Consider the following 27,050-nt stretch of genomic DNA (forward strand, 5'->3'; position numbering starts at 1 on the left):
TATTTTAATTAATTTTAAGTTATTTAAAGTAAATAACTTACAATTAAATTATTGTTTTTTGATAATGAATATATATATATAACTCTTAAAATTAATTTAAATTATTTCATTACTAAAAAAAATAATTCATTCATTGTCTTTAAAAAGGTTATCTCTTTTGAGGTTTCAGTTATAAGACTTGTAAATTTTATTTTTAAATAATTATTAATAATAAATAATATTAAAATTCAAAATTCTTGTTAAAAAAAAAAAGTAAAATGATTAAAAGATATGGAACCAATCATTATTAATTATTAAAAATTAATAACTTAAATTAATTTTTAAATATTTAAAAATTTTATCATTAGAATTATCATAATAAATATGAATTTCGTGATTGTAATAAATGAAAGACTAAAAGTAAAATAAGTATAAATAACATATTTATGGCTTTGTCAAACATAATGAAAAAAAAAAAAGTTATTTACTCTTAAAAATATTTTTTCAAACATTAAATGATATTTTTCAGATTTCTTAGAATTATTATAATAATTTCAAGTTAGAAAAGTTTATTTGAATTAAATTTTCGGTCACTATGAAAAATAAGAAAAAAAATAAATTCATATGTGAGTTTTAATTTTTATCCAACATAAAAAACTAAATATTTTTTTTTTTAAAATATTAAATTATTGATATTTTATGAATTTAATATCTGGAGTGATAGTGAATAAGAAAAATAAAAAAGATATGGTTATAAAATTATAAAAAAATAAATCAACATCATATCATTGACCCACGTGCGCCATTAGTTTCATATAGTAACTAAAGCTACTTTAAAATTTCTTTTTTGTTACGTGTCTGATTTTCCATGCCATAACTTTCCTGGGAATTCATCCTTTAGAAAGAAAGGAAAAGTAATGCGCAGCCATGAACGTACCTTCGTGTGGTTGAACATTCAAAGCTTCTCCTCTTTAAAAACCTCCCTTAAACCCCTCGCTCCAACTCATTCAATTCAGTGTAAAGCGAACCAGCCATTGCTACAGAGGCAATCCATGGATTCGTCGTCTCTTCTCCTCTTGTTGTTGCTGGGTTTCTTTTGTTTTGCTGAGTTCACATCCCATGCTCAACTTATTCCAGAAGATGAAGGTATCACCACTGTAATCTCACTTGTTCGTTCCATTTCTGGGGAAAATGAAACTTGGGTTTTGTTGTTAAAGAAATCTGGGGAAAAAGAGAAGTAAATTTGGTCTTTTCGAGCTATCTGTGCTTTGTTTAATACTTCACTGCTATAATTTTTTGGAATCTTGTGGATTTCTCATGGTTTGCGAGAATTTTGACATCTCTGTTTGTCTCACAGTTCTTTAAATTTTATGATGCTCTGGGAATTCTTATGGAAACAGAAAAGCAGGCATATCAGATTATGTTTTATTTTCTTTTTTCAAATTTTCCTCTGCTTTCTCTGCTCCCAAACGTTGACTTATATCATTCTGCTGTAAAATTGTTTGTGCCTCTGAGCCATAGCGAATTTTTTATCTGAAACGATAGGCTATCTTTAGTTACCGGGAAATAAGAAATTTTAAAATATATAAAATTTTAATTAATTTAATTATATGTTATTTTCTTTCATATTTATACACTTGAAAACAAATGTGAGAAAGCTAGCATTTTTTTTTCTTATTTAAAAAAAAAGTCAATTTATTTATTTATATTTATATTTGTATTTATTACCATGGTGGCAATGCCATTTTATTAAGGAAAATACATATATTTATTTTAGTATTTGGGCTTTATTTCCATTGAATTATTACCTATATTGTCAGGAAATGGTAGAAAAAGAATGGAATGAATAGCTTTGATTCAGTACCATGTCCACTTGAATTATCAGACCATATTGAATTCATCTCTGAGTCAGTCCCAGGTCCACTTCCTGGACTTTGCGCCCACCTGAATTAATCTTTAGGCCCACCAATTTGTTTTGATTTCATGGTTGTGTGTGGAAAATTGGATGAGTTACGGATTGTTGTTGATTGGTAGTGTCAGTGTGATATCAACTGGTCTTCAAGATCAAAGGTTGATATGGACAGGTCTTGACCATATGAAAAGCATATTTTGGACTAAAAATACACGTACCATACATGTGCCTTTGTTTGAAAATAATTATGTAAAATAGGTATTTTGTCAATTGTTTTTTTGTTTTTTAGGAAAAAAAATGAATAAGAAAATATATTTCACAACCAAAAAATAAAAAATTGAAAATAAATTTATGTTCTTAAAAACTGAAAAATAAGACATTTTTAGAAAATATTTTTTTACTGTTTTCACTTGTTTTGTGATAATCATTTTAAAAACTAATTATACAAATATAAAAAAAATAAAACACTATAAATAAAAATTATTTTAAAAATATAAAAAATATGTTAACGTTTTAATTTCCTAAAGAGACTTTTGTACTACAAAATATTATAAAATAATTTTGAGAAAATGTTTTTCAAAACTATTTTCGAAAATACTTCCCAAATAAAGCTTAGCTTTTGAAAACTATTCTATGATAATTTGTTAAAACAAAATTTTGCTTTGAAACTTAAAACATTTTTAATCTGTTTTATATGTTTTGAAAAATAGTTCTTCTCTCATATTTTGTAAAACAAAAATTTGTTTAGGAATTTAAAATATTTTAAACCTATTTTTTATTTTTTAAAATTTTTATATAACGTCTTTGTATAATTATTTTTTAAATCATCTATTAGAAAATACCATATTTTTTTGTTTTTTGATTGTTAAACATGTTTTTCTTTTTTTTTATTCTTGAAAACATAGACAAGTAGGTCATTCATGCAGCTTACATGGCGTGATCGCTTCAAAGGAGAGGTCATATGCAATTAAAATTTAATGTAGTATTAATTATTGGCTTGTTTTAGTAGAGGTTTGGCGAGTATCATCAATAGTGAAATTTTTTTTGGTAATATTATAACTCACTTTAAGATTGAAATTGATTGTAGAGGATTACACTTGATGGAGTTGTTATCATTAGTCATTCTTTTTCTGTACATTCATAAATCCTTATAACTGATCATTTTGTATCTGCTCTGTAACAGTGCAAACTCTTAGAACAATATTCACAAAGTTAAACTACAAATATTGGAACATAAGCCAAGCTTCATGCAGTGGAGGTTTCAACCGAGCCATCGATGATAATAGCTACAGCAATGTCACATGCAACTGCACCTTCAACAAAGGAAATGTTTGCCATGTCACAAACATGTATGATTTTCTTTTCTTGTTCTTCCCTGACATAATACATATATAAAAAATTCAATCCATTAGATTAATGGAAAAGTAATTTCATGAGTATATGGAATGGAATATTATTTGCTTAATGTTAATAGGAAAAAATTAATGACATCTTCGGATTACATAGGCATTATTTTTCCTTTCTACCTCTTTTCAAGGCCATTTGATTTGTGTGCTTTGTTAAATTCCCATTGCATTCATGTTCTAAAACCATTTTTTTTTCATGCAAAATGAATTGCCTAAAGTCTAGTGAATAAAAGCCTTGTCTTTGTTTTATATTGATTCAGTTTCGATCTCTTGAACCTGATTTGCAAATTCCTTATTTCCATATCAATTATCATACGTTAGTGAGCAATTAATTCTATCATTAAGTCCACTTTCTAGTGGCTGAATGAAATGGCCCAATGCAACTAGAGCTTTCTTGTGGATTTTCACTTGTTCATAATGCCAGAGTGCTAAAGAGTAAATGTTGGTTCCCACACTATTCGATCAAAGTTTCAAATGATTGTTTACATTGATTACTAGGTTTCCTGCCATAACTTTGACCTTTTCCACTTTTGAAGATGAAATTGAACGTCCATTTTTTATTATACATATTATAATATATGGTTAAAAGAACACTTTGAAGATCGATCTATAAAAGAATTGATATGATTTGATTCCTCAATTGAATCAATAGTATCTCTAGAGTCCACTTCTTCCCAATACTATGCGTGCAAAGAGAAAAAGTAAGGACTACCATTAAAGCAGTCCAAGCAAGACTTAGAGTGCGTTTGAAAGTGTTTTTATTTGAAGTATTTTTAATTTAAGTGTTTTTGAGAGAATCACATATTAAATACTTCTCCAAAAAGTACTACTAGTGATTTTTCAACTTTTTAAAAGTACTCGCCGAATTTTGCCAAACGCCTTATTTTTCTTTACAAACACCTTTTTTGCTAGAAGTGCTTTCTCAAATAGTGGAATCAATAGCATAAGTCAAAAAAGGACTATGACCAACTACATTGATGAACCAATCCTATAAATCCACTTATGATAAAACAAGTCCTTATAGGATTTCTAGTAGAGTCAGCAAACCTTAAGCAGAAGCACAATATGCTTGGGTATGAGAACTTTAGCCTGTCTACCAAGCCTAGTTATTTTGTTATATATCAGTTGTACTTTTCCTTTTCTTATTTTTTTGCTTCCTTTTGTGAATTATAGCTAGCTGAAGGGTCTTGATTTGGATGGAACTTTACCTGATGAGTTTGGAGATCTTCCTTATCTGCAAGAAATGTAAGTGACATGTTTCTCAACATTGGGAAGTCAATGGACCAAATTTGCCTTGATGTTTCATTGGGTTTTTCAACTTATCAAACAAATTTCTTAACTCACCAATACCTTAATCCCTACTACATGGGGTTGCAGTTTCACTAAACTCTAGAGGTTAGTTCACTTCTGATGTGTTTGAATATCCCATGAAATTAAGTTAGACAATTGTGTTTCAAATAACATTCAAAACAAGTCCATTGCGTTTACTATAGTATTTACATGATTTTATTGCCTTTTTTTAAATAAAAATAAATAAATAAATAAGTGCAGGCAAAGATTAAAACAAATGATCTCATTTCACTTTTGTTGTGGTGATTACCAATTTTTGTGTTTTCTAGTAATAGTAATAGACTGGATAAACTGTCATGAAAATTATTTGATCATCATCATCGGATTCGGTTTTGATATTGTACAGTCATCTCCAGTATCTGACTTGAACCCAAATGAGGGATTCTTCTTTTATCCGGTGACCATGTAAAATTAAGATATACTAAGGGATTCTTTTTTTACTAAACAGTGATCTCTCCCGAAACTATATCAATGGATCGATCCCTAAGAGTCTCGGTCGGCTTTCTCTTACCATTCTGTAAGTTCTGATTAATTTCATTTGCACTTGTGAGGTGAGGATCTTGTTTTCCAGTAATTTACTAAGTGCTTCATAGTTGGGAAAGTTTAACTTTTGGTACACTGCAGCACTCTTGTTGGAAACAGAATCTCTGGGTCGATTCCTAATGAAATCAGTAATATCGGTACACTTGAGGAGCTGTAAGTCATAAAATGGAGTTGAATGTCTATTAGAGAAATTAATGATGCCCAACCTTGATTATAAATCCAATTTTACTTTTCCAGGGTCTTGGAAGCTAATCAGCTTGGAGTACAACTCCCTCCAAGTCTTGGAAAGTTGAGTCATTTAAGGAGACTGTAAGAATGCTGTTCTCATCCCTTTCCTTATATGCATATTAATTATTCATTTCTTTTATTTCAAATAATCACTAAGTCCTTGTATTCTGGTTGTAGTCTGCTTAGCTGCCAAAATGCCCAAAATCAATTTGAGGAAGCTAATTTTTTGAGTCAAAGACTTTTATAATGCATTTTGCGTGATGAAATGGCTCATGGATATGGTGATTGTATACTGGTTGAGTTCATTTTCAGTTGCACGATTGCTTATTTTTTAGTTCATTTACATCGAATTAATGAAAATAATGGGAAGATGGATTTTCATATATCTGAAAGTGCAATCTACCTTTTTTGTTCTTTTATCTCCAGAGTGAATCATGAGAAATATTTATAGCCAAGAACACAAATATAGGCAAATATGGCTATGAACTAGGCGGTTTTTATGGACTGACAGATGGAAATTCATATAGGCTATTTCTATTTTTCTAACATTAAGAAACCAAGTTTAGTATTCATTAATTCATCCTATGATGAAATGGAGATGTAGAGCATGATTTGTAATGCTTCATAGAGAATAGAAGTAAAGATGATAAGGACTAATCTGCTGGGTATTTACACATTGTGCTTTTAATGCCAAAGTTCATCATTTGGGAAGTTACTTTGTTTTGGAGGGTGATTAACATTGTTGGGGAATTATTTTTTCTTAATGTTTTCAACAAAAGACTTTGCATTGACCGTCTATTCTGGTTCTGTTGTCTAATAACTATTTCCAAGGAATTCATTTGTTTTTTTCTTTTGGTGCTCCTACAGTGTTCTTTCTGCAAACAATTTCATTGGAACAATACCAGAAAATTTTCACAATCTCAAGAACCTAACTGATTTGTAAGTGGTGTAATTATTTGGACATTTATCCTTTTATGCAAATTTAGCATTTTCTGAACTCCATGTACCATTTGTAGTAGGATAGACGGGAATAATTTATCTGGGAAGATACCAGATTGGATTGGGAATTGGACCAAACTTGAGAAACTGTGAGTATTATACTTCATTTCATTTATCTGCCATTTTGTCCACTTAGAAAAATTTCATACAAACTCAGCTAAATTCTCTAGTAATCTATAAACATATTAAACTGTTGCAGGTATCTGCAAGGCACATCAATGGACGGCCCATTCCTTCTATTATATCCCAGTTGAAAAACTTAACCGAGTTGTGAGCATGTGTTCCACTATCTAATAGTTGCTGTATTCAGTTCATGATGTTATTCAAGATTAAAATTCAATTCATAGAAATGTAAGTATTTAATTTGTTTTGTTGTATCTTAATCATCAGGTTAATATCTGATTTGAGTGGACCGACTACATCTTTCCCCAATTTGAAGGATATGAACAAATTAAAAACATTGTGAGTTGAAGATAGATATATTTCATGAATCATGACAAGCTGCAGTCCTAAGTTATCCACATTATGTTCCATTAACTTATCAAGATGTTTTACCTCATTTGTGTTATGCAGGGTGATGAGAAATTGCTCCATTACAGGTGAAATCCCAGAAGACATTGGAAATATTGAAAGTTTAAAACTTTTGTAAGTTTTTTTGAATGGACATTCTTAGAGATGTTCTTAATTTTCTTCATTGATATATATGTATGTAAGAAGAAGAAAAATATAATCAGGATAATTCTCCTATGGCATACAATCAGTAAATTACATGGTTGTATGGAAACAACTTTTCTGATTCATGTTGAACTTTTTTCTTGCAGAGACCTGAGCTTCAACAGACTGAGTGGTACAATTCCAAAGAGCTTTAAGCAAGAAAAGAAGGAGAAAACAAAACTCGATTTCATGTAAGTTAAATACTTATAATAAAGTACAAGTCTAAATATCCAGAAATCTACATTTTATTGGCTCCTTAACCAGTCATTTTTATCCATTAATAGCTTGTTTAATTATAACTGAGATATGGTGCTATCTATGTACACAGGTTTCTCACCAACAACTCACTGACTGGAGAAGTGCCCAGCTGGATAAGATCGGACACTGAAAACAAAATGTTAGTATTTCTCAGTCTCCAGTTGTTCTGATTTGGCTATGATATCATTCATGTATTGTACAATGTTACATACACATGTGGTCTCTTTTTATCAGTGGTTCTTTGAAACCAAATTAATATTTCAGTCTCTCGTTCAATCAAGAAATATAACACTAACTCCATTTCAATCTCGGTTGCAGTGATTTATCTTACAACAATTTTACAGGGCCACGGCTTGATTCTTGCAAACACCAAGTGTAAGCTTTCTTCCTTCCATTATTTGTACATTTGGTTCTGTTTTTCCCTCATCTTCTTGAAACATTTTTTCACAACTCCACAGGAACTTGGTTTCCAGTTATGCATCTTCAGCAAGAAACATGTAAGTTCTTCCAACCTTGTTTTACATGTGCATTCAGCATTAGAATTATAAACAGAGACTGAATCAAAGTTCAACTTTGTAGGACCCCTTGGTGCTTACAGAAGGATCTCCCTTGCTCTGGAAAAGCCAAATGTAAGCTTTTGTAACCTATTGTACTCTGTTAGGATGAAGTGGCAAATAAGTTGAATCTCTGCCTTGATTCCAATTACATTTAATTGCAGACTATTCCTTGTATATCAATTGTGGAGGAGAGGAAACAACTTTTAAAGGGAAGACATATGAAAAAGACAACAATGTTGAGGGTGCATCACAGTTCTTTACTGATAGTCTAGACAAATGGGCTTATAGCAGTACAGGGGCTTTCATAGGCAACCGGCATGGTAGTCACCTAGCTAAAAACGAATCTGCTTTGAACTCAAAGGATGCAGAGATCTACCAAACTGCTCGTCTTGCTCCCATCTCACTCAAGTATTATGGGCTTTGCTTGCAAAAGGGCAATTATAAAGTGCGACTCTACTTTGCTGAAATCATGTTTTTTAATAACCAGACATTTGGTAGCCCTGGGAAGCGCTTGTTCGATGTTTCAATTCAAGTGAGTGAAAATATCAATTTCATTATCTCTATTCCAAATATGTAAAGAACTGACTGTACTTTTCTACAGGGGAATGTAGTTTTGAAGGATTTTAATATCATGGAAGAAGCCAAAGGTGCTGGTAAGGGCATTTATAGCGATTTTGATGCCTCTGTTGATGGTAGCACTCTGGAGATCCACTTATACTGGACAGGCAAAGGGACTAATTCCATTCCGGATGAAGGTGTATATGGGCCTCTTATATCTGCTATTGCAGTGACACCAAGTGAGCTTATCTCATATTCCAGGTTTTACTACTTTTCTCGCCACTAGCTTGTCATGGTGTTATATATCTTACTGTTCTTGTAGAATTCAATCCCAACCCGGGGCTGTCTGTTGGAGGTATCATCGGCATTGTGATAGCTTCATGTGTGGTCCTCGTATTGATTTTGGTACTCTTACGAATGAAAGGCTACTTAGGAGGAAAAGACCTTGAAGATAGAGGTGAGATTAATCATGTAGGAAATTTGTGACTGTAATGCCTTATCTCTTTGAAATTGTGACAATACTTCAGAAATATTCGATACTCTCTGTGCTTGTTTTTCACCAATTTTATTTCACTTGTTACAGAACTACGTGAGCTAGGGATGCAAACTGGTTATTTTAGTTTACGACAGATCAAAGCTGCTACCAATAACTTTGACTCTGCAAATAAGATTGGTGAAGGTGGATTTGGGCCAGTTTACAAGGTAGTTACAGATTTGGATTTTCCTTTAACAACTGTATGCTAAAGCAGTGATTAAGAGGGAAATGCAATGCTTTTCTGCAGCTATCACACATCCTTGCATTATCTGAATTCATGATCCAAAATTTTGTCCTGCTTGATCTTAGGGTGTACTGTCAGATGGTTCAGTAAGTGCTGTTAAGCAACTCTCTTCTAAATCAAAGCAAGGGAACCGAGAATTTTTAAACGAAATAGGCATGATATCTGCCTTACAACACCCAAATCTTGTGAAGCTTTATGGCTGTTGTATCGAAGGAAACCAGTTGTTGCTCATATACGAATATTTGGAAAACAATAGTCTTGCACGTGCACTTTTTGGTAAATGCTTCACTAGAATTTTGTATTCCATTTTATTATATTTCAACAATGAATATTATGACTTAAGCCTCTACCTCGACCACTTGTAGGCTCTGATGAACAGCGGCTAAATTTGGACTGGCCAACTAGGAAGAAGATATGCTTGGGGATAGCAAGGGGATTGGCATATCTTCATGAAGAGTCAAGATTGAAAATTGTTCATAGAGATATAAAGGCAACAAATGTGCTGCTTGATAAGAATCTAAATGCTAAGATATCCGACTTTGGCTTGGCTAAGCTGGATGAAGACGAGAACACCCATATCAGCACACGGATAGCTGGAACAATGTGAGTGTTTTCGCTCATTTCCTCCTGTTATTAGCTTCCCTTTATCAAATTTGTATATGATATAAGATTATAACTTTGGTGCTGAAAATGTGGAGATTAATTTCTTCTATGCATTTGAATTCATGTCAGATAAATAATAAATTGATACAATGAGATGGAAAACTTAATCAAACACTGAAGTATGGAATTTCTAACTAGCAGTTCTTTTTTCCATTTTAGGTTTAAAAAGCTCATTCTCTTCATTGTTTATTCTGTAAAGTCGATTGTTGAAACAGCTCTAGAAAGGTCCAACTATTATTGAGAATTTGTTGCTACAAAATCTGAAGCATCAGTGGCTTCGAGGCATAAGTTGTCAATCCTCTTTCTCTGGTTTTAGAAAAGCAGAATTTAGTAAGACTGTCGAGTTTCTGAAGTGGGTTCATGCATATACAGAAAATTTTGCCTCTCAAATATGGTTGATTAGTTCTTCTTGTCCTCTTTCCAACAATAATTTTGTGCATATATTGATTATATGTATAGCACAAGACTCACCATTGAGCTGCTGATTTTTCTTCAGAGGATACATGGCTCCTGAATATGCAACGAGGGGTTACTTGACCGACAAAGCAGATGTTTACAGCTTTGGAGTTGTTGCTTTAGAGATTGTCAGCGGGAAAAGCAACACCAATTATAGGCCAAAGGAAGAGTTTGTTTATCTTCTTGATTGGGTAAACAATGGATTCTTGCTCATCCTTTTTGCTTTTTCTTTTCTGACTATATGTGCTTATAATGAAGAACGTGTTTCGGGTTCTACATTGGACTGCAGGCTTATGTCCTGCACGAGCAGGGAAATCTTCTGGAGCTGGTGGATCCAAGTCTTGGTTCAAACTACTCAGAGGAGGAGGTGATGAGGATGCTGAACTTGGCCCTCTTATGCACCAACCAATCTCCCACTCTCAGGCCACCCATGTCCTCTGTAGTGAGTATGCTTGACGGCAAAATTGCAGTCCAAGCACCAACAATCAAACATGATGCTATGAACCCGGATATGAGATTCAAAGCCTTTGAGAAGCTCTCACTGGACAGCCAGTCTCATGTCTCAGCATTCTCTGTAGACAGTCAGGTCCAAGGCAGCATATCACTTGATGGACCATGGATTGATTCCTCAATTTCCCTCCATAGCAGAGAAGAAACAAGGGACTTTTCTTCATCAAGCAAGCTTCTAACAGGACATCAAGATCTCTACAGTATACATTTGAACTGATCAATGATAATGAGGTATACTAATAATACTTCCAAGTTGTTCTTGCTTAAAGTTTTCTGCAAGGATGTTTTCTGAAAACTATTTCGAATTGATTCTTGAAGTAGTAGAAGCAGAAATAAGTATATTTTGTTGTATAATTACAATATTTGTATAAAATTATCTGAATAAGTGCTCCGGTTGAGGCTTGTTGAAGAAAAATATTTATATTTCTTTATTTTTCCAACTTACTCCTATGGTGGTAACTCATCATTCCACAGGGAGAAATCAGTATATTTATTTTATTTTGTTCATCTTTATTTCTGTCATGCATCCAAAAAAGTTGATGAACGGAAGGAAATAAAAGTTTTACTCTATTGGGCTTGAGCCCACTTGAATTATCAGGCCATACTAAATCCAAAGCCCATTTTCTAGGCTTCAGGCCCAACTGAATTAACTGCGACCCCACCAATTTGTCTTGGTATGATGTGGAATGAGCATCTCTACTCTATTGGGGTTTGGGCCCACTAGAATTGTCACATTGTTGAAGCTAACTTTGACTCAGTCCAATGCCAACTTGTTGAGCTTTTCGCCTACTTGAATTGACGAGGAGGCCCACCAATTTTTATTGATTTGAGATTCGAAGAAATGATGGTGACAACTAACATGTGAGAAGATGATGTTTTCGTGGTAGAAAATCAGAAAACTACTTAGGGTTCTTAGACAATCAAAGACATTCAAAGGCACTTGGAAGTTTTTGGTCAGTAAAAGAGTTATAGGGTCATATATCAAAATTCCTTAGTTAAATATGAGAATTCAGTTTTGCCCTCTCACATCTTCCTTGAATGGTTTTGTTAGGTAACAACAGTTTGATTTATGTCATTGCTTTCAATTCATTAATTAACATGAGCTTGGACTCTTGAAAGTGGGTCAATGTGTTAAGTATTAGCTTACTTAATATACATCATACATTGAAATATGATATTATTGATTGGCTCAAATATTTAAACGTTTCATTTCTTCTTAGCAACTTTGAATGAGGGGGAGCGGTGAAATGTTTGAAGAATTGCAGTAGTTAAGGGTCCTTTTCTCATATAGGCAAGGGATAAGGTCCCACAAACACAACCTCAGTGAATATATATATATATATATATATGATTCATTGCATGAAGGTCATTTCCTGTGTGTCAGCTAGGTTGGATGGTTAGGTAAGAAAAAGAATTCATCAGTGATATGGATAGTTCTTGACCTTATGATTATAAAATAATCTATAATGTAGATTATTAAATTTTCAATATACAAAATTTAGATTAAATAGGACTCTAAGACAAGGCATTGCAATGCATGTGAAATGATTCATGTTTTGGAATAAAAATATATACATTTTGTAGGCAAACCAGGGTTCAAAGCAAGTCTTTACTCACTAGCTTTCAGTCCCCAACTTCTGCTGCTAAGTCTTGCAGCAAAGTCCATGCCTTACTCACATAGTGTGATCAGTTCAAAGAAGATGTCATATACAAGTCAATCTAATATGGACTAAATTATTGGCTTTTTTTGTAGAGGACTAGTTTTTCGCTTCATCAGATGTTACATATTTTTGTCGGAAAAGAATATGGTTAAGCTAAATGGATAAAATTCATGCAGTTGTTCAATGCAAAATGTCTATCGATCAAGTCTTCTGTCCTGGTGATTGGCCCCTCATCCAATAGAATCCGTTCATCCCTTTTCCTTGATTTTGTTGTCCATCAAATGCAAAAATTAGACGTTGTCTAGTTTCTGAGGCAAGTTCATGGATATACGGAAAATTTTAACTGGCAGACATTGTTGATTAGCTCTTCTCTCTCTTTGTAATGCTAATTTTGTGCACACATTGCTTGTTAGTATATCACAAGACTCAACATTCAGGTGCTGATTTTTCTTCAGAGGATACATGGCTCCTGAATTCTCGAAGAGGGGTTGCTTAACTGAGGAACAGCAACACCAGTTGCTGGCCAAAGCAGGAGTTTGATTGTCTTCTCCATTGGGTAATCTTTTGGCTTCCTGCACGTCCTTTCTGGACAGTCTTTTCCTCTACATTTTCAAGTTTCATTATCAATGTCCTCTGTAATTAGCATGCTCAAAGGCAAATCTGCGGTCCAAGCAACGAGCATCAAGCATGATACAATCAACTCAGGTATGAGATTCAAAGCCTTTGAGAAGCTCTCACTGGACAGCCAGATTCATGTCTCAATATTCTCTCAGGCCGGTCATGTCCAAGGCAGCATATCAGTTGATGGGCCAAGGAAGGATTCCTCGGTTTCCTTCAATAGCAGAGAAGACTCGAGAATTCTTGATCAAGCAAGCTTCTTACCAGGTCTGGAACATGGAAGGTTGAGTCTACCCAAATCTAACCAACCCGAATCCAACTCAAAAAAAAATGCAAGCTTTGGTTGACTGATAAAGAAAACATGAGGTATGCTAATATTATGAAAAATGATGCCTGAAAACTATTTTGATTTGAATATGTGCAGATTCTTGTGTGAATGGAGTGGCTCGAGTCAACACAGAGACAAGGATTCAAATATGGAAAAAAAAAAATAATGATAGAACATGATTTATAAAAGTATTATATATTTAAAATAATAAATTCAACTATTCATATTAACTTTAAATTTCATATTAAAAAAAAGTAAAAAATATGAAAATAAAATGATATGATACAGATCTAATGATCAAAATTAGTTCTTAATATTTTATGTGTCTAAAAGTTACTATAATAAATTTTAATTAAAAGAATTTATTTGAAGTAATCATAAATAAAAAAACTAAAAAATTTAGATGTTTAATTAATTTTAAAAATGTTTGTAAATAATTTATCGACAAACTACTCTTAAAACTCTCAAATTTAATTTAAATTATTTTATTTAATACAATATAAATATATTTTACAAAAGCTTTGTATATTTAAACTAATAAATTCAACTATTTATGTAAACTTTTATATATATATATATAAAAAGAAGTAATGATACATTGATTTTTAATATTTTAAGTTTTTAAAGTTACCATCATAAATTTTTAACTAAAAGTCTAGATTATTATAAAATAAGTATATAAATTTTTATAAAAAATTAAAGAAAAATCTTACATTATTATAATATATTACTATCTATTATCTATTATCTATTATCTATAATTATAATATATTATTATATTTTTTATATATTTATTTATAAATATTATTTATTAATGAATATCAAATTTTTAACTAAATTATTTATCAATCACATAAATAACAAATCTTTATGGATGATTAATTTAGAAATGGAGATCAAAATATTTTTTTTATTTTACATATCTAGAAATATCAGAATAATTTCGATTTATATGATTTTAAAAAAATATATCACATATAATATAAATATAAAAACTAAGTTAATCACTTAATTATAAAAATATAAATTATTTAAAGAAATATAAAATATAATTTGATATTATTATAATATATTATATATTAATATAATTGTGAACCCGTATTTTTCGGATCGATCATCTTTTATTTGAAATTTTGATTTCTTTTTTTTTTTTTTAAATTGTTTTCCCCTTTCCTTCCGCAGAAATTCTTCAGCCCCCTCTTCTGTCGGTAGAACTTTTTGTTATTTTCGTTAGCCTCCTTAGCCAGCCACCCTCTCGAAATATCTCTGCAGCAACGTATCCTACCCTACCAGCCTTACCCTCTCTATCCTGTAAGGCTGTAACAACCACGTGCCAGGGCCCAGGAGAGAATAAGCTGTCTCCAATCCAAGTGGTCCCAAAAAAGACGTGAAAAAGGGGCCCAAAATGGGGTCTATAAAAAAATAAAAATATGGTTGATTTATCTATTTATAAGTATTATTTATTAATTAATATCATATTTTAATTTTTTTATTTTATATATTATTTTAATTAATTTTAAGTTATTTAAAGTAAATAACTTACAATTAAATTATTATTTTTTAATAATAAATATTTATATAACTCTTAAAATTAATTTAAATTATTTCAGTTGTAAAAATAAAAAATTCATTCATTGTCTTTAAAAAGGTTATCTCTTTCTGGTTTCAGTTATAAGATTTGTAAATTTTATTTTTAAAATCATTATTAATAATAAATAATATTAAAATTCAAAATTCTTATTAAAAAAGGTTATTTTATTGAAAATGATTAAAAGATATAGTACCAATTATTATTAATTATTAAAATTTAATAACTTAAATTAATTTTTTAATATTAATTTATTAATATTTAAAATTTTTATCATTAGAATTATCATAATAAATTTAACAAATTTATGGCTTTGCCAAACATAATGAAAAAGAAATTATTTACTCTTAAAAATATTTTTTCAAACATTAAATGATATTTTTTTAGATATCTTAGAATTATTATAATAATTTCAAGTTAGAAAATTTTATTTGAATTAAATTTTAGGTTATTATGAAAAATAAGAAAAAAATAAATTTATGTGAGTTTCAATTTTTATCCGACATAAAAAAACTAAATATTTAAAAAAATTAAATTATTGATATTTTATGAATTTAATATCTGGAGTGATAGTGAATAAGAAAAATAAAAAAGATATGGTTATAAAATTATAAAAAAATAAATCAACATCATATCATTGACCCACATGCGCCATTAGTTTCATATAGTAACTAAAGCTACTCTAAAATTTCATTTTTGTTACGTGTCTGATTTTCCATGCCATAAATTTCCTGGGAATTCATCCTTTAGAAAGAAAGGAAAAGTAATGCGCAGCCATGAACGTACCTTCGTGTGGTTGAACATTCAAAGCTTGTCCTCTTTAAAAACCTCCCTTAAACCCCTCTCTCCAACTCATTCAATTCAGTGTAAAGCGAACCAGCCATTGCTACAGAGGGAATCCATGGATTCTTCGTCTCTTCTCCTCTTGTTGTTGCTGGGTTTCTTTTGTTTTTCTGAGTTCACATCCCATGCTCAACTTATTCCAGAAGATGAAGGTATCACCACTGTAATCTCACTTTTTCTTTCCATTTCTGGGGAAGATGAAACTTGGCATTGTGTAAAATTTGTTGTTGTTAAAGAAATTTGAGGAAAAAGAGAAGTAAATTTGGTTTTTTGGAGCTATCTATGCTTTGTTTAATACTTCACTGCTATAATTTTTTGGAATCTTGTGGATTTCTCATGGTTTGGGATCTGAGAATTTTGATATCTCTGTTTGTCTCGCAGTTGTTTAAATTTTATCATGCTCTGGGAATTCTCATGGAAACAGAAAAGCAGGCATATCAGATTATGTTTTATTTTATTTTTTCAAATTTTCCTCTGCTTTCTCTGCTACCAAACGTTGGCGTATATCATTCTGCCGGTAAATTCTTTGTGCCATTGCGCCATAGCGAATTTTTTCATAGGCTATCTTAAAATATATAAAATTTTAATTAATTTAATTATATTTGATTTTCTTTCTATTTATACATTATAAATAAATATGAAAAAATTATTTTTGTTAGCATTTTTTTTCTTATTTAAAAAAAAATCAATTTATTTATTTTAATTATCCCACCATACCTTATTGTGCAGTTTTGACACTAATATGAAGGTAGATATGGGAAGAAAAGATTGTGAATAGCTTTTGGATGGAGTCCAGAGTTATCAATCCATCATTGGAGAAAGAAAAATATTTATATTTGTATTTATTACCATGGTGGCAATTCCATTTGATTAAGGAAAAAACATATATTTAGTTTAGTATTTGGACTTTATTTACATTGAATTATTACCTATATTGTCAGGAAATGGTAGAAAAAGAAGGAATGAATAGCTTTGATTCAGTACCATGTCCACTTGAATTGTCAGACCATATTGAAGTCATCTCTGAGTCAGTCTCAGACTCTCAGGTCCACTTGCTGGACTTTGGGCCCACCTGGATTAATCCTTAGGCCCACCAATTTGTCTTGATTCCATGGTTGTGTGGAACAAGGATGTCGGTGGGAAATTGGAAGAGTTAATGGTTGCGTGGAATAAGGATATCGGGTTGCGTGTGGAAAATGGGATGTTTTCACTTGTTTTAAAATATCTTTTAGTATTTTCACCGATTTTTAGAAAATATCTTTCAGTATTTTCACTTGTTTTCTAATGATAGTTTTAAAAACTAATTATATAAATATAAAAAATAATTAAAAATAAAGTGCTACAGAGAAAAATTAGTTTTAAAATATATTTAAAAATATAAAAGATATGTTAAAAACGTTGAAGTTCGTAAAGAGATTTTTGTACTACAAAATATCATAAAAAAATTTTGAAAAACTATTTTTTAAAACTATTTTCAAAAACACTTCCCAACCAAAGCCTAGTTTTTGAAAATTATTCTATGATGATTTGTTAAAACAAAATTTTGCTTTGGAACTTAAAACATTTTTAACCTATTTTCTATGTTTTTAAAAATAATTTTGAAAAATAGTTTTTCTCTTATGTTTTGTAAAACAAAATTTTGTTTGAAAATTTAAAATATTTTAAACCTATTTTCTATTTTTAAAATAACTTTTATATATAGTGCTTCATTTTAACTTTATATTTATATAATTATTTTTAAAACATTTGTCAGAAAACAATTAAAAACATCTTAAAAATGTTTTCAGAAAATATCATATTTTTCTATTTTTTGATTGTCAAACATATTTTCTTATTATTTTTTTTATTTTTGAAGACGAAGGCAAGTTGGTCATTCATGTAGCTTACATGGTGTGATCACTTCAAAGGAGAGGTCATGTGCAAGTAAAATTTAATGTAGTATAAATTATTGGATTATTTTAGTAGAGGTTTGGTTACTTATCAGCAATAATACTTTAAAATTTGGTAACATTAGAACTTACTTTAAGATTGAAATTGAAATGCAGAGGATTACACTTCATAGAGTTGTTATTACTAATCATTGTTTTTATATACATTTATCAATCCATTTGGTTGACCATTTTGCATCTACTCTGTAACAGTGGAAACTCTTAGAACAATATCCTCAAAGCTAAACAACGAACATTGGAAGTTGAACAAAGGCCCAACTTCATGCAGTGAAGGCTTCAATGTAACCATCGCTAAGGATAGGTTCAGCAATGTCACATGCAACTGTACCTACAATGGCGGAACTGTTTGCCATGTCGTAACCATGTATGCTTTTCTTCTCTTGTTCTTTCCTGGCATAATACATATATAAAAAATTCAAGCCATTAGATTAATGGTAAAGTAATTGCATGAGTATATGGAATGGAATATTATTTGCTTAATGTTAATAGGAAACAATTAATGACATTTTTGGATTACAGCGGCATTATTTTTCCTTTCTTGTGGATTTTCACTTGCTCATAATGCCAGAGTGCTAAAGGGTAAATGTTGGTTTCCACATTGTTGGATCAAAGCTTCAAATGATCGTTTATATTGATTACTAGGTTTCCTGCCATAACTTTGACCTTTTCCAATTTTTAAGATAAAATTGAATGTCTATTTTTTTATTATATATATTATAATAAATAGTGTGAACAATCTATAAAAGAATTGATTCAGTCTAATTCCTCAATTGAATCAATAATATCTCTAGAGTCCAGTTCTTCCCAATACTATGAGTGAGATAAAATGTAAAGACAATTGAAGCAGCCCAAGCGAAACTTACTGATATAGGACGGACTGAAGTCCAATGTCCCACATTGGTTGATTACTAATGTTGGTTGAACCTTATATATGGGGCTACCTCTATCCCCATTAGCTTAAGGTTTTAGGAGTATATGTGGTTTTGCAACATTTAGTATCAAAGCAAAGTTTGGCCTAGTTTGCCCTATGATCGATGACATGTGCGTCAACAACTGAGTGGGGGTGTTTGACGTAAGATAGATGGAAGTCCAATGTGCCAAATCAGTTGATTACTAACATTGGTTGGGCCTTATACATGGGGTTACCTCTATCCTGCATTAGCTTAAGTTTTTGGGAGTGTATGTGGTCTTTCATCACTTACTATATCAATGTGAATTATGCTCCCTATCTCTATGAATATGAAGGAAAATTTTCATTATTGCTTGCTAATAATAGTGGAATCGATGGCGCAGAGTCAACAAAGGATTTTGACCCCACACCATTGACAAACCAATCCTATAAATCCATTCATAACAAAACAAGTTCTTATAGGATTTCTAGTAAAATCAGAAAACATTAATCACAAGCACAATATGCTTGGGTATGAGCACTTTCGCCCAACTACCAAGTCTAGTTATTTTGTTATATATCAGTTGCATTTTTCCTTTTCTTATTCTTTTTGCTTCCTTTTGTGAATTACAGCCAGTTGAAGGGTCTTGATTTGAATGGAACTTTACCTGATGAGTTTGGAGATCTTCCTTATCTGCAAGTACTGTAAGTGACATGTTTCTCTACATTGGGAAGTCAATTGACCAAATTTGCCTTGATGTTTCATTAGGTTTTTTTAACTTATGAAACAAATTTCTTAACTCATCAATACCTTAATCCCTATTACATGGGGTTGGCAGTTTCACTAAACTACATGATTTTGTTGCTTTTTTTTTTTTTAAATAATAATAATAATAAGTGCAGACAAATGTTAAAACAAATGATCTCATTTCAGTTTTGTTGTGGTGATTACCAACTTTGTGTTTAAGTGCTATGTAATAAGAATAGACCGGATAAACTGTCATGGGACACCCAAATAATACCTGAAATTTATTTGATCATCATCATAGGATCTAGTTTTTGAAATTGTACAGTCACCTCCAGTATCTGACTTGAACCCAACTAGCTTTTACTAAGAGTGGCCCCTTTTATCCAGTGACCATGTAAACTAAGATAATGCTACGGGATTATTCTTCTTTTACTAAACAGTGATCTCTCCCGCAACTATATCAATGGATCGATCCCTGCTAAATTCGGCCGGCTTTCTCTTACCAATCTGTAAGTTTTGATTAATTTCACTTGCACTTGTGAGGTGAGGATCTTGTTTTCCAGTAATTTTGTTCTCAGTTTGGAATCTTTAAACGTTTGGTACACTGCAGCTCTCTTTTTGGAAACAGAATCTCTGGGTCGATTCCTGATGAAATCAGTAATATCAATACACTTGAGGAGCTGTAAGCCATGAAATGGAGTTGAATGTCTATTAGAGAAATTAATGGTGCCCAACCTTGATTATAAATCCAAATTTACTTTTCCAGGGTCTTGGAAGCTAATCAACTTGGAGAACATCTCCCTCCAAGTCTTGGAAAGTTGAGTTATTTAAAAAGACTGTAAGAATGCTGTTCTCATCCCATTCTTTATATGCATATTAATTGTTCATTTCTTTTATTTCAAATAATCACTAAGTCCTTGCATTCTGGTTGTAGTCTGCTTAGCTGCCAAAATGCCCAAAAACCATTTTGAGGAAGCTGATTTTATTTTTTATTTATCAGAAACAGAATGTAATATATATATATATATATTGATAACAATAAAATTGAAGAGAAGGAAAAGAGGTCCTTCCCTCAATGTACAAAACCTGATCAAAGTAAAAGTATACCCTCCACTATACAAGGAGAAATACTTATAAAAGCACGTACAAAGACTCTAAAAAATCAAAGACTTTTATAATGCATTTTGTGTGATGAAATGGTTCATGGATATGGTGATTGTATAGTTGGTAGAGTTCATTTTCAGTTGCATGATTGCTTACTTTTGAGTTCATTTACTTTGAGGTGATGAAAATAATGGGAAGATGGATTTTCATATATCTGAAAATGCAATCCACCTTTTTTGTTCCTTTATCTCCAGGGTGAATCATCAGAATATTTATAACCAAGAAGACAAATATAGGCAAACATGACTATGAACTGACATATGGAAATTCATATAGGCTATTTCTGTTTTTCTAACATTAAGAAACCAAGTTTAGTATTCATTAATTCATCCTATGATGAAATGGAGATGTAGTGTATGATTTGTAATGCTTCATAGAGAAAAGAGTGATGATGATAAGGACTAATCTGCTGGGTATTTACACCTTGTGCTTTTAATGCCAAAGTTCATCATTTGGGAAGTTCCTTTGTTTGGAGGGTGATCAACATTGTTGGGGAATTATTTTTTCTTAATGTTTTCAACAAAAGACTTTGCATTGACCATCTATTTTGGTGGTGTTTTCTACTTACTATTTCCAGGGAATTCATCTATTTTTTTTTTTTTCATTTTTCTCTTTTGGTGCTCCTACAGTGTTCTCTCTGCAAACAATTTCACAGGAACAATACCAGAAATTTTTCACAATCTCAAGAACCTAATTGATTTGTAAGTGGTATAATTATATGGACATTTATCCTTTTATGCAAATTTAGAATTTTCTGAACTCCATGTACCATTTGTAGTAGGATAGATGGGAATAATTTATCTAGGAAGATACCAGATTGGATTGGGAATTGGACCAAACTTGAGAAACTGTGAGTATTATACTTCATTTCATTTATCTGCCATTTTGTCCACTTAGAAAAATTTCATACAAGCTCAGCTAAATTCTCTAGTAATCTATAAACATATTAAACTATTGCAGGTATCTGCAAGGCACATCAATGGAAGGGCCCATTCCTTCTATTATATCCCAGTTGAAAAACTTAACCGAGTTGTGAGCATGTGTTCCACTATCTAATAGTTGCTGTATTCAGTTAATGATGTTATTCAAGATTAAAATTCAATTCATAGAAATTTAAGTATTTAATTTGTTTTGCTGTCTTTTAATCGTCAGGTTAATATCTGATTTGAGTGGACCGACTACATCTTTCCCCAATTTGACGGATATGAACAACTTAAAAATATTGTGAGTTGAAGATAGATATATTTCATGAATCATGACAAGCTGCAGTCCTAGGTTATCCACATTATGTTCCATTAACTTATCAAGATGTTTTACCTCATTTGTGTTATGCAGGGTGATGAGAAATTGCTCCATTACAGGTGAAATCCCAGAAGACATTGGAAATATTGAAACATTAAAACTTTTGTAAGTTTTTTTGAATGGACATTCTTAGAGATGTTCTTAATTTTCTTCATTGGTATATATGTATTTAAGAAGAAGAAAAATATAATCAAGATATAATTCTCCTATGGCATACAATCAGTAAATTACATGGTTGTATGGAAACTTCTTTTCTGATTCATGTTGAACTTTTTGCTTGCAGAGACCTGACCTTCAACAGACTGAATGGTACAATTCCAGAGAGCTTTAAGGAAGAAAACAAGGAGAAAACAAAACTCGATTTCATGTAAGTTAAATACTTGTAATAAAGTACAAGTCTAAATATCCAGAAATCCACATTTTATTTTCTCATTAACTAGTCATTTTAATCCATTAATAGCTTGTTTAATTATAACTGAGATATGGTGCTATCTATGTACACAGGTTTCTCACCAACAACTCACTGACTGGAGAAGTGCCCAGCTGGATAAGATCGGACACTGAAAACAAAATGTTAGTATTTCTCAGTCTCCAGTTGTTCTGATTTGGCTACGATATCATTCATGTATTGTACAATGTTACATATACATGTGGTCTCTTTTTATCAGTGGTTCTTTGAAACCAAATTAATATTTCAGTCTCTCGTTCAATCAAGAAATATAACACTAACTCCATTTCAATCTCGGTTGCAGTGATTTATCTTACAACAATTTTACAGGGCCGCAACTTTCTTATTGCAAATACCCCGTGTAAGCTTTCTTCCATCCATTATTTGTACATTTTATTCTGTTTTTCCCTCATCTTCTTCCAACATTTTTTCATGGCTCCACAGGAACTTGGTCTCCAGTTATGCATCTTCAGCAAGAAACATGTAAGTTATTTAATTTCTCGCACATCCATCTATTTTTTTGGATTTTTTTTTCTATAGGCAAAAGAAGAATTTATTAAAGATGCCAGAAAAATACTGAATTTCCCAATTTCCCAACCTACTTATTGGCCATCCGCTTGTTTTACATGTGCATTCAACATTAGAATTATAAACAAGAGAGACTGAATCAAAGTTTACTTTGTAGTACCCCTCGGTGCTTACAGAAGGATCTCCCATGCTCTGGAAAAGCCGAATGTAAGCTTTTGTAACCTATTGTACTCTGTTAGTATGAAGTGGCAAATAAGTTGAATCTCTGCCTTGATTCCAATTACATCAAATTGCAGACTATTCCTTGTATATTAATTGTGGAGGAGAGAACACAGCTTTAAAAGGGAAGACATATGAAAAAGACGATGGAATTGAGGGTGCATCAGAGTTCTCTACTGATAGTACAAACAAATGGGCTTATAGCAGTACAGGGGCTTTCATAGGCCAAAGGGATCATAGTTACCTAGCCAAAAACACATCTGCTTTGAACGAGGATGCAGTGATTTACCAAACTGCTCGTCTTGCTCCCATCTCACTCAAGTATTATGGGCTTTGCTTGCGAAAGGGCCCTTATAAAGTGCGACTCTGCTTCGCTGAAATCATGTTTTCTAATGACCAGACATTTGGTAGCCTTGGGAAACGCTTGTTCGATGTTTCAATTCAAGTGAGTGAAAAATATCAGTTTCATTATCTTTATTCCAAATATGTTAAGAACTGACTGTACTTTTCTACAGGGAAATGTAGTTTTAAGGGATTTTAATATCATGGAAAAAGCTGAAGGTGCCGGTAAAGGCATTTGTAGCGATTTTGATGCTTATGTTGATGGTAGCACTCTGGAGATCCACTTATACTGGACGGGCAAAGGGACTAATTCCATTCCGGAAAAAGGTGTATATGGACCTCTTATATCTGCTATTGCAGTGACACCAAGTGAGCTTATCTCATATTCCGGGCTTTACTACTTCTCTTGCCACTAGCTTGTCATGATGTTATATATCTTACTGTTCTTGTAGATTTTGATCCCAACCCGGGGCTGTCTGTTGGAGGTATCATCGGCATTGTGATAGCTTCATGTGTGGTCCTCATATTGATTTTGGTACTCCTACGAATGAAAGGCTACTTAGGAGGAAAAGACCTTGAAGATAGAGGTGAGATTAATCATGCAGGAAATTTGAGGCTGTAATGCCTTACCTCTTTGAAATTGTGACAATACTTCGGAAATATTTGGAACTCTCTGTGCTTGTTTTTCACCAATTTTATTTCACTTGTTACAGAACTACGTGAGCTAGGGACTGGTTATTTTAGTTTACGACAGATCAAAGCTGCTACCAATAACTTTGACTCTGCAAATAAGATTGGTGAAGGTGGATTTGGGCCAGTTTACAAGGTAGTTTCAGATTTGGATTTTCCTTTAACAACTGTATGCTAAAGTAGTGATTAAGAGGGAAATGCAATACTTTTCTGCAGCTATCTCATATCCTTACATTATCTGAGTTCTTGATCCAAAATTTTGTCCTGCATGATCTTAGGGTGTACTGTCAGATGGTTCAGTAATTGCTGTTAAGCAGCTCTCTTCTAAATCAAAGCAAGGGAACCGAGAATTTGTAAATGAAATAGGCATGATATCTGCCTTACAACACCCGAATCTTGTGAAGCTTTATGGCTGTTGTATCGAAGGGAACCAGTTGTTGCTCATTTACGAATATTTGGAAAACAATAGTCTTGCACGTGCACTTTTTGGTAAATGCTTCACTAGAATTTTGTTTTCCATTTTATTATATTTCAACAATGAATATTATGACTTAAGCCTCTACCTTGACCACTTGTAGGTTCCGATGAACAGCGGCTAAATTTGGACTGGCCAACTAGGAAGAAGATATGCTTGGGGATAGCAAGGGGATTGGCATATCTTCATGAGGAGTCAAGATTGAAAATTGTTCATAGAGATATAAAGGCAACAAATGTGCTGCTTGATAAGAATCTAAATGCTAAGATATCCGACTTTGGCTTGGCTAAGCTGGATGAAGATGAGAACACCCATATCAGCACACGGATAGCTGGAACGATGTGAGTGTTTTTGCTCATTTCCTCCTTTTATTAGCTTCCCTATATCAAATTTGTATATGATATAAGATTATGACTTTGGCACTGAAAATGTGGAGATTTATTTCTTCTATGCATTTGAATCCATGTCAGATAAATAAAAAATTGATACAGTGAGATGGAACTGACCTTGATTGATGGAAAACTTAATGAAACGTTCAAGTATGGAATTTCCAACTAGCAGTTGTTTTTTCCATTTTAGGTTTAAAAAGCTCATTTACTTCATTGTTTATTCTGTAAAGTGGATTATTGAAACAGTTCTAGAAAGGTCCAACTATTATTGAGAATTTGTAGCTACAAAATCTGAAAGTACCAGTGGCTTTGGGGTGATCCTCTTTTTGTGGTTTTGGAGAAGCAGAATTTAGTAAGACTGTCGAGTTTCTGAAGTGGGTTTCATGCATATCCAGAAAATTTTTCCTCTCAAACATGGTTGATTAGTTCTTCTTGTCCTCTTTCTAACAATAATTTTGTGCATATATTGATTATGTGTATAGCACAAAACTCACCACTGAGTTGCTGATTTTTCTTCAGAGGATACATGGCTCCTGAATATGCAATGAGGGGTTACTTGACGGACAAAGCTGATGTTTACAGCTTTGGAATTGTTGCTTTAGAGATTGTCAGCGGGAAAAGCAACACCAATTACAGGCCAAAGGAAGAGTTTGTTTATCTTCTTGATTGGGTAAACAATGGATTCTTGCTCATCCTTTTTGCTTTATTTTTTCTGACCATATGTGCTTATAATGAAAAACGTGTTTCGGGTTCTACATTGGACTGCAGGCTTATGTCCTGCACGAGCAGGGAAATCTTCTGGAGCTGGTGGATCCAACTCTTGGTTCAAACTACTCAGAGGAGGAGGTGATGAGGATGCTGAACTTGGCCATCTTATGCACCAACCAATCTCCCACTCTCAGGCCACCCATGTCCTCTGTAGTGAGTATGCTTGACGGCAAAATTGCAGTCCAAGCACCAACAATCAAGCATGATTCTATGAACCCGGATATGAGATTCAAAGCCTTTGAGAAGCTCTCACTGGACAGCCAGTCTCATGTCTCAGCATTCTCTGTAGACAGTCAGGTCCAAGGCAGCATATCACTTGATGGACCATGGATTGATTCCTCAATTTCCCTCCATAGCAGAGAAGAAACAAGGGACTTTTCTTCATCAAGCAAGCTTCTTACAGGACACCAAGATCTTTACAGTATACATTTGGAGTGATCAATGAAAATATGGTATACTAATAATACTTCCAAGTTGTTCTGCAAGAATGTTTTCTGAAAACTATTTCGAATTGATTCTTGAAGTAGTAGAAGCAGAAATAAGTATGTTTTGTAGTATAATTACAATATTTGTATAAAATTATGTGAATAAGTGCTCCGGTTGAGGCTTGATGAAGAAAAATATTTATATTTCTTTATTTTTCCAACTTACTCCTATGGTAGTAACTCATCATTCCACAGAGAGAAATCAGTATATATTTATTTTATTCTGTTCAACTTTATTTCCATTTTATCATCATTTGTCATGTATCCAAAAAAGTTGATAAACAGAAGGGAATAAAAGGTTTTACTCTATTGGGGTTTGGGCCCACTTGAATTGTCACATTTTTGAAGCTAACTTTGACTCAGTCCAATGCCAACTTGTTGAGCCGTTCGCCTACCTGAATTAAGCGGGAGGCCCACCAATTTTTATTGATTTGAGATTCGAAGAAATGATGGTGACAACTAACATGTGAGAAGATGATGTTTTCGTGGTAGAAAATCAGAAAACTCCTTAGGGTTCTTAGACAATCAAAGACATTCAAAGACAAGGCATTGCAATGCATGTGAAATGATTCATGTTTTGGAATAAAAATATATACATTTTGTAGGCAAACCAGGGTTCAAAGCAAGTCTTTACTCACTAGCTTTCAGTCCCCAACTTCTGCTGCTGAGTCTTGCAGCAAAGTCCATGCCTTACTCACATAGTG

General features: G+C 32.3%; 1 protein-coding gene and 1 pseudogene across 2 annotated transcripts; both read left to right on the forward strand.

Annotated features, from left to right (window-relative positions):
• Positions 1-962: 962 nt before the first annotated feature.
• LOC117908798 lies at positions 963-11,345 on the forward strand (annotated as a pseudogene).
• A 4,485-nt stretch (positions 11,346-15,830) lies between these two features.
• LOC117908794 (probable LRR receptor-like serine/threonine-protein kinase At1g53440) lies at positions 15,831-26,599 on the forward strand. 2 transcript variants are annotated; one of them, XM_034822554.1, is made up of 25 exons: positions 15,831-16,102; positions 16,332-16,467; positions 18,092-18,263; positions 19,422-19,493; positions 19,977-20,045; positions 20,147-20,218; positions 20,303-20,374; positions 21,330-21,401; positions 21,479-21,550; positions 21,661-21,732; positions 21,853-21,924; positions 22,036-22,107; positions 22,286-22,369; positions 22,507-22,575; positions 22,755-22,811; positions 22,895-22,933; positions 23,136-23,185; positions 23,275-23,642; positions 23,713-23,908; positions 23,992-24,126; positions 24,253-24,365; positions 24,508-24,718; positions 24,808-25,045; positions 25,613-25,763; positions 25,862-26,599. In XM_034822554.1, exons 1-25 carry the CDS (start codon positions 16,076-16,078, stop codon positions 26,297-26,299), a joined length of 3,129 nt encoding a protein of 1,042 aa, XP_034678445.1. In that variant the 5' UTR covers positions 15,831-16,075; the 3' UTR covers positions 26,300-26,599. The 2 variants fall into 2 exon arrangements, with proteins under 2 accessions (XP_034678445.1, XP_034678444.1); XM_034822553.1 differs by lacking the exon at positions 16,332-16,467.
• Positions 26,600-27,050: the final 451 nt, after the last annotated feature.

This window comes from Vitis riparia, chromosome 19, assembly GCF_004353265.1.
Source record: "Vitis riparia cultivar Riparia Gloire de Montpellier isolate 1030 chromosome 19, EGFV_Vit.rip_1.0, whole genome shotgun sequence".
NCBI lineage: Eukaryota > Viridiplantae > Streptophyta > Magnoliopsida > Vitales > Vitaceae > Vitis > Vitis riparia.

Coding starts and splice junctions, on each gene's coding strand:
- LOC117908794 (XM_034822553.1), top strand. CDS start 15,874: ATGCGCAGCCATGAACGTACCTTCGTGTGGTTGAACATTCAAAGCTTG. Junction 20,219..20,302: donor ATCAATACACTTGAGGAGCT/GTAAGCCATGAA, acceptor TTACTTTTCCAG/GGTCTTGGAAGCTAATCAAC. Junction 22,576..22,754: donor TCGGACACTGAAAACAAAAT/GTTAGTATTTCT, acceptor TCTCGGTTGCAG/TGATTTATCTTACAACAATT.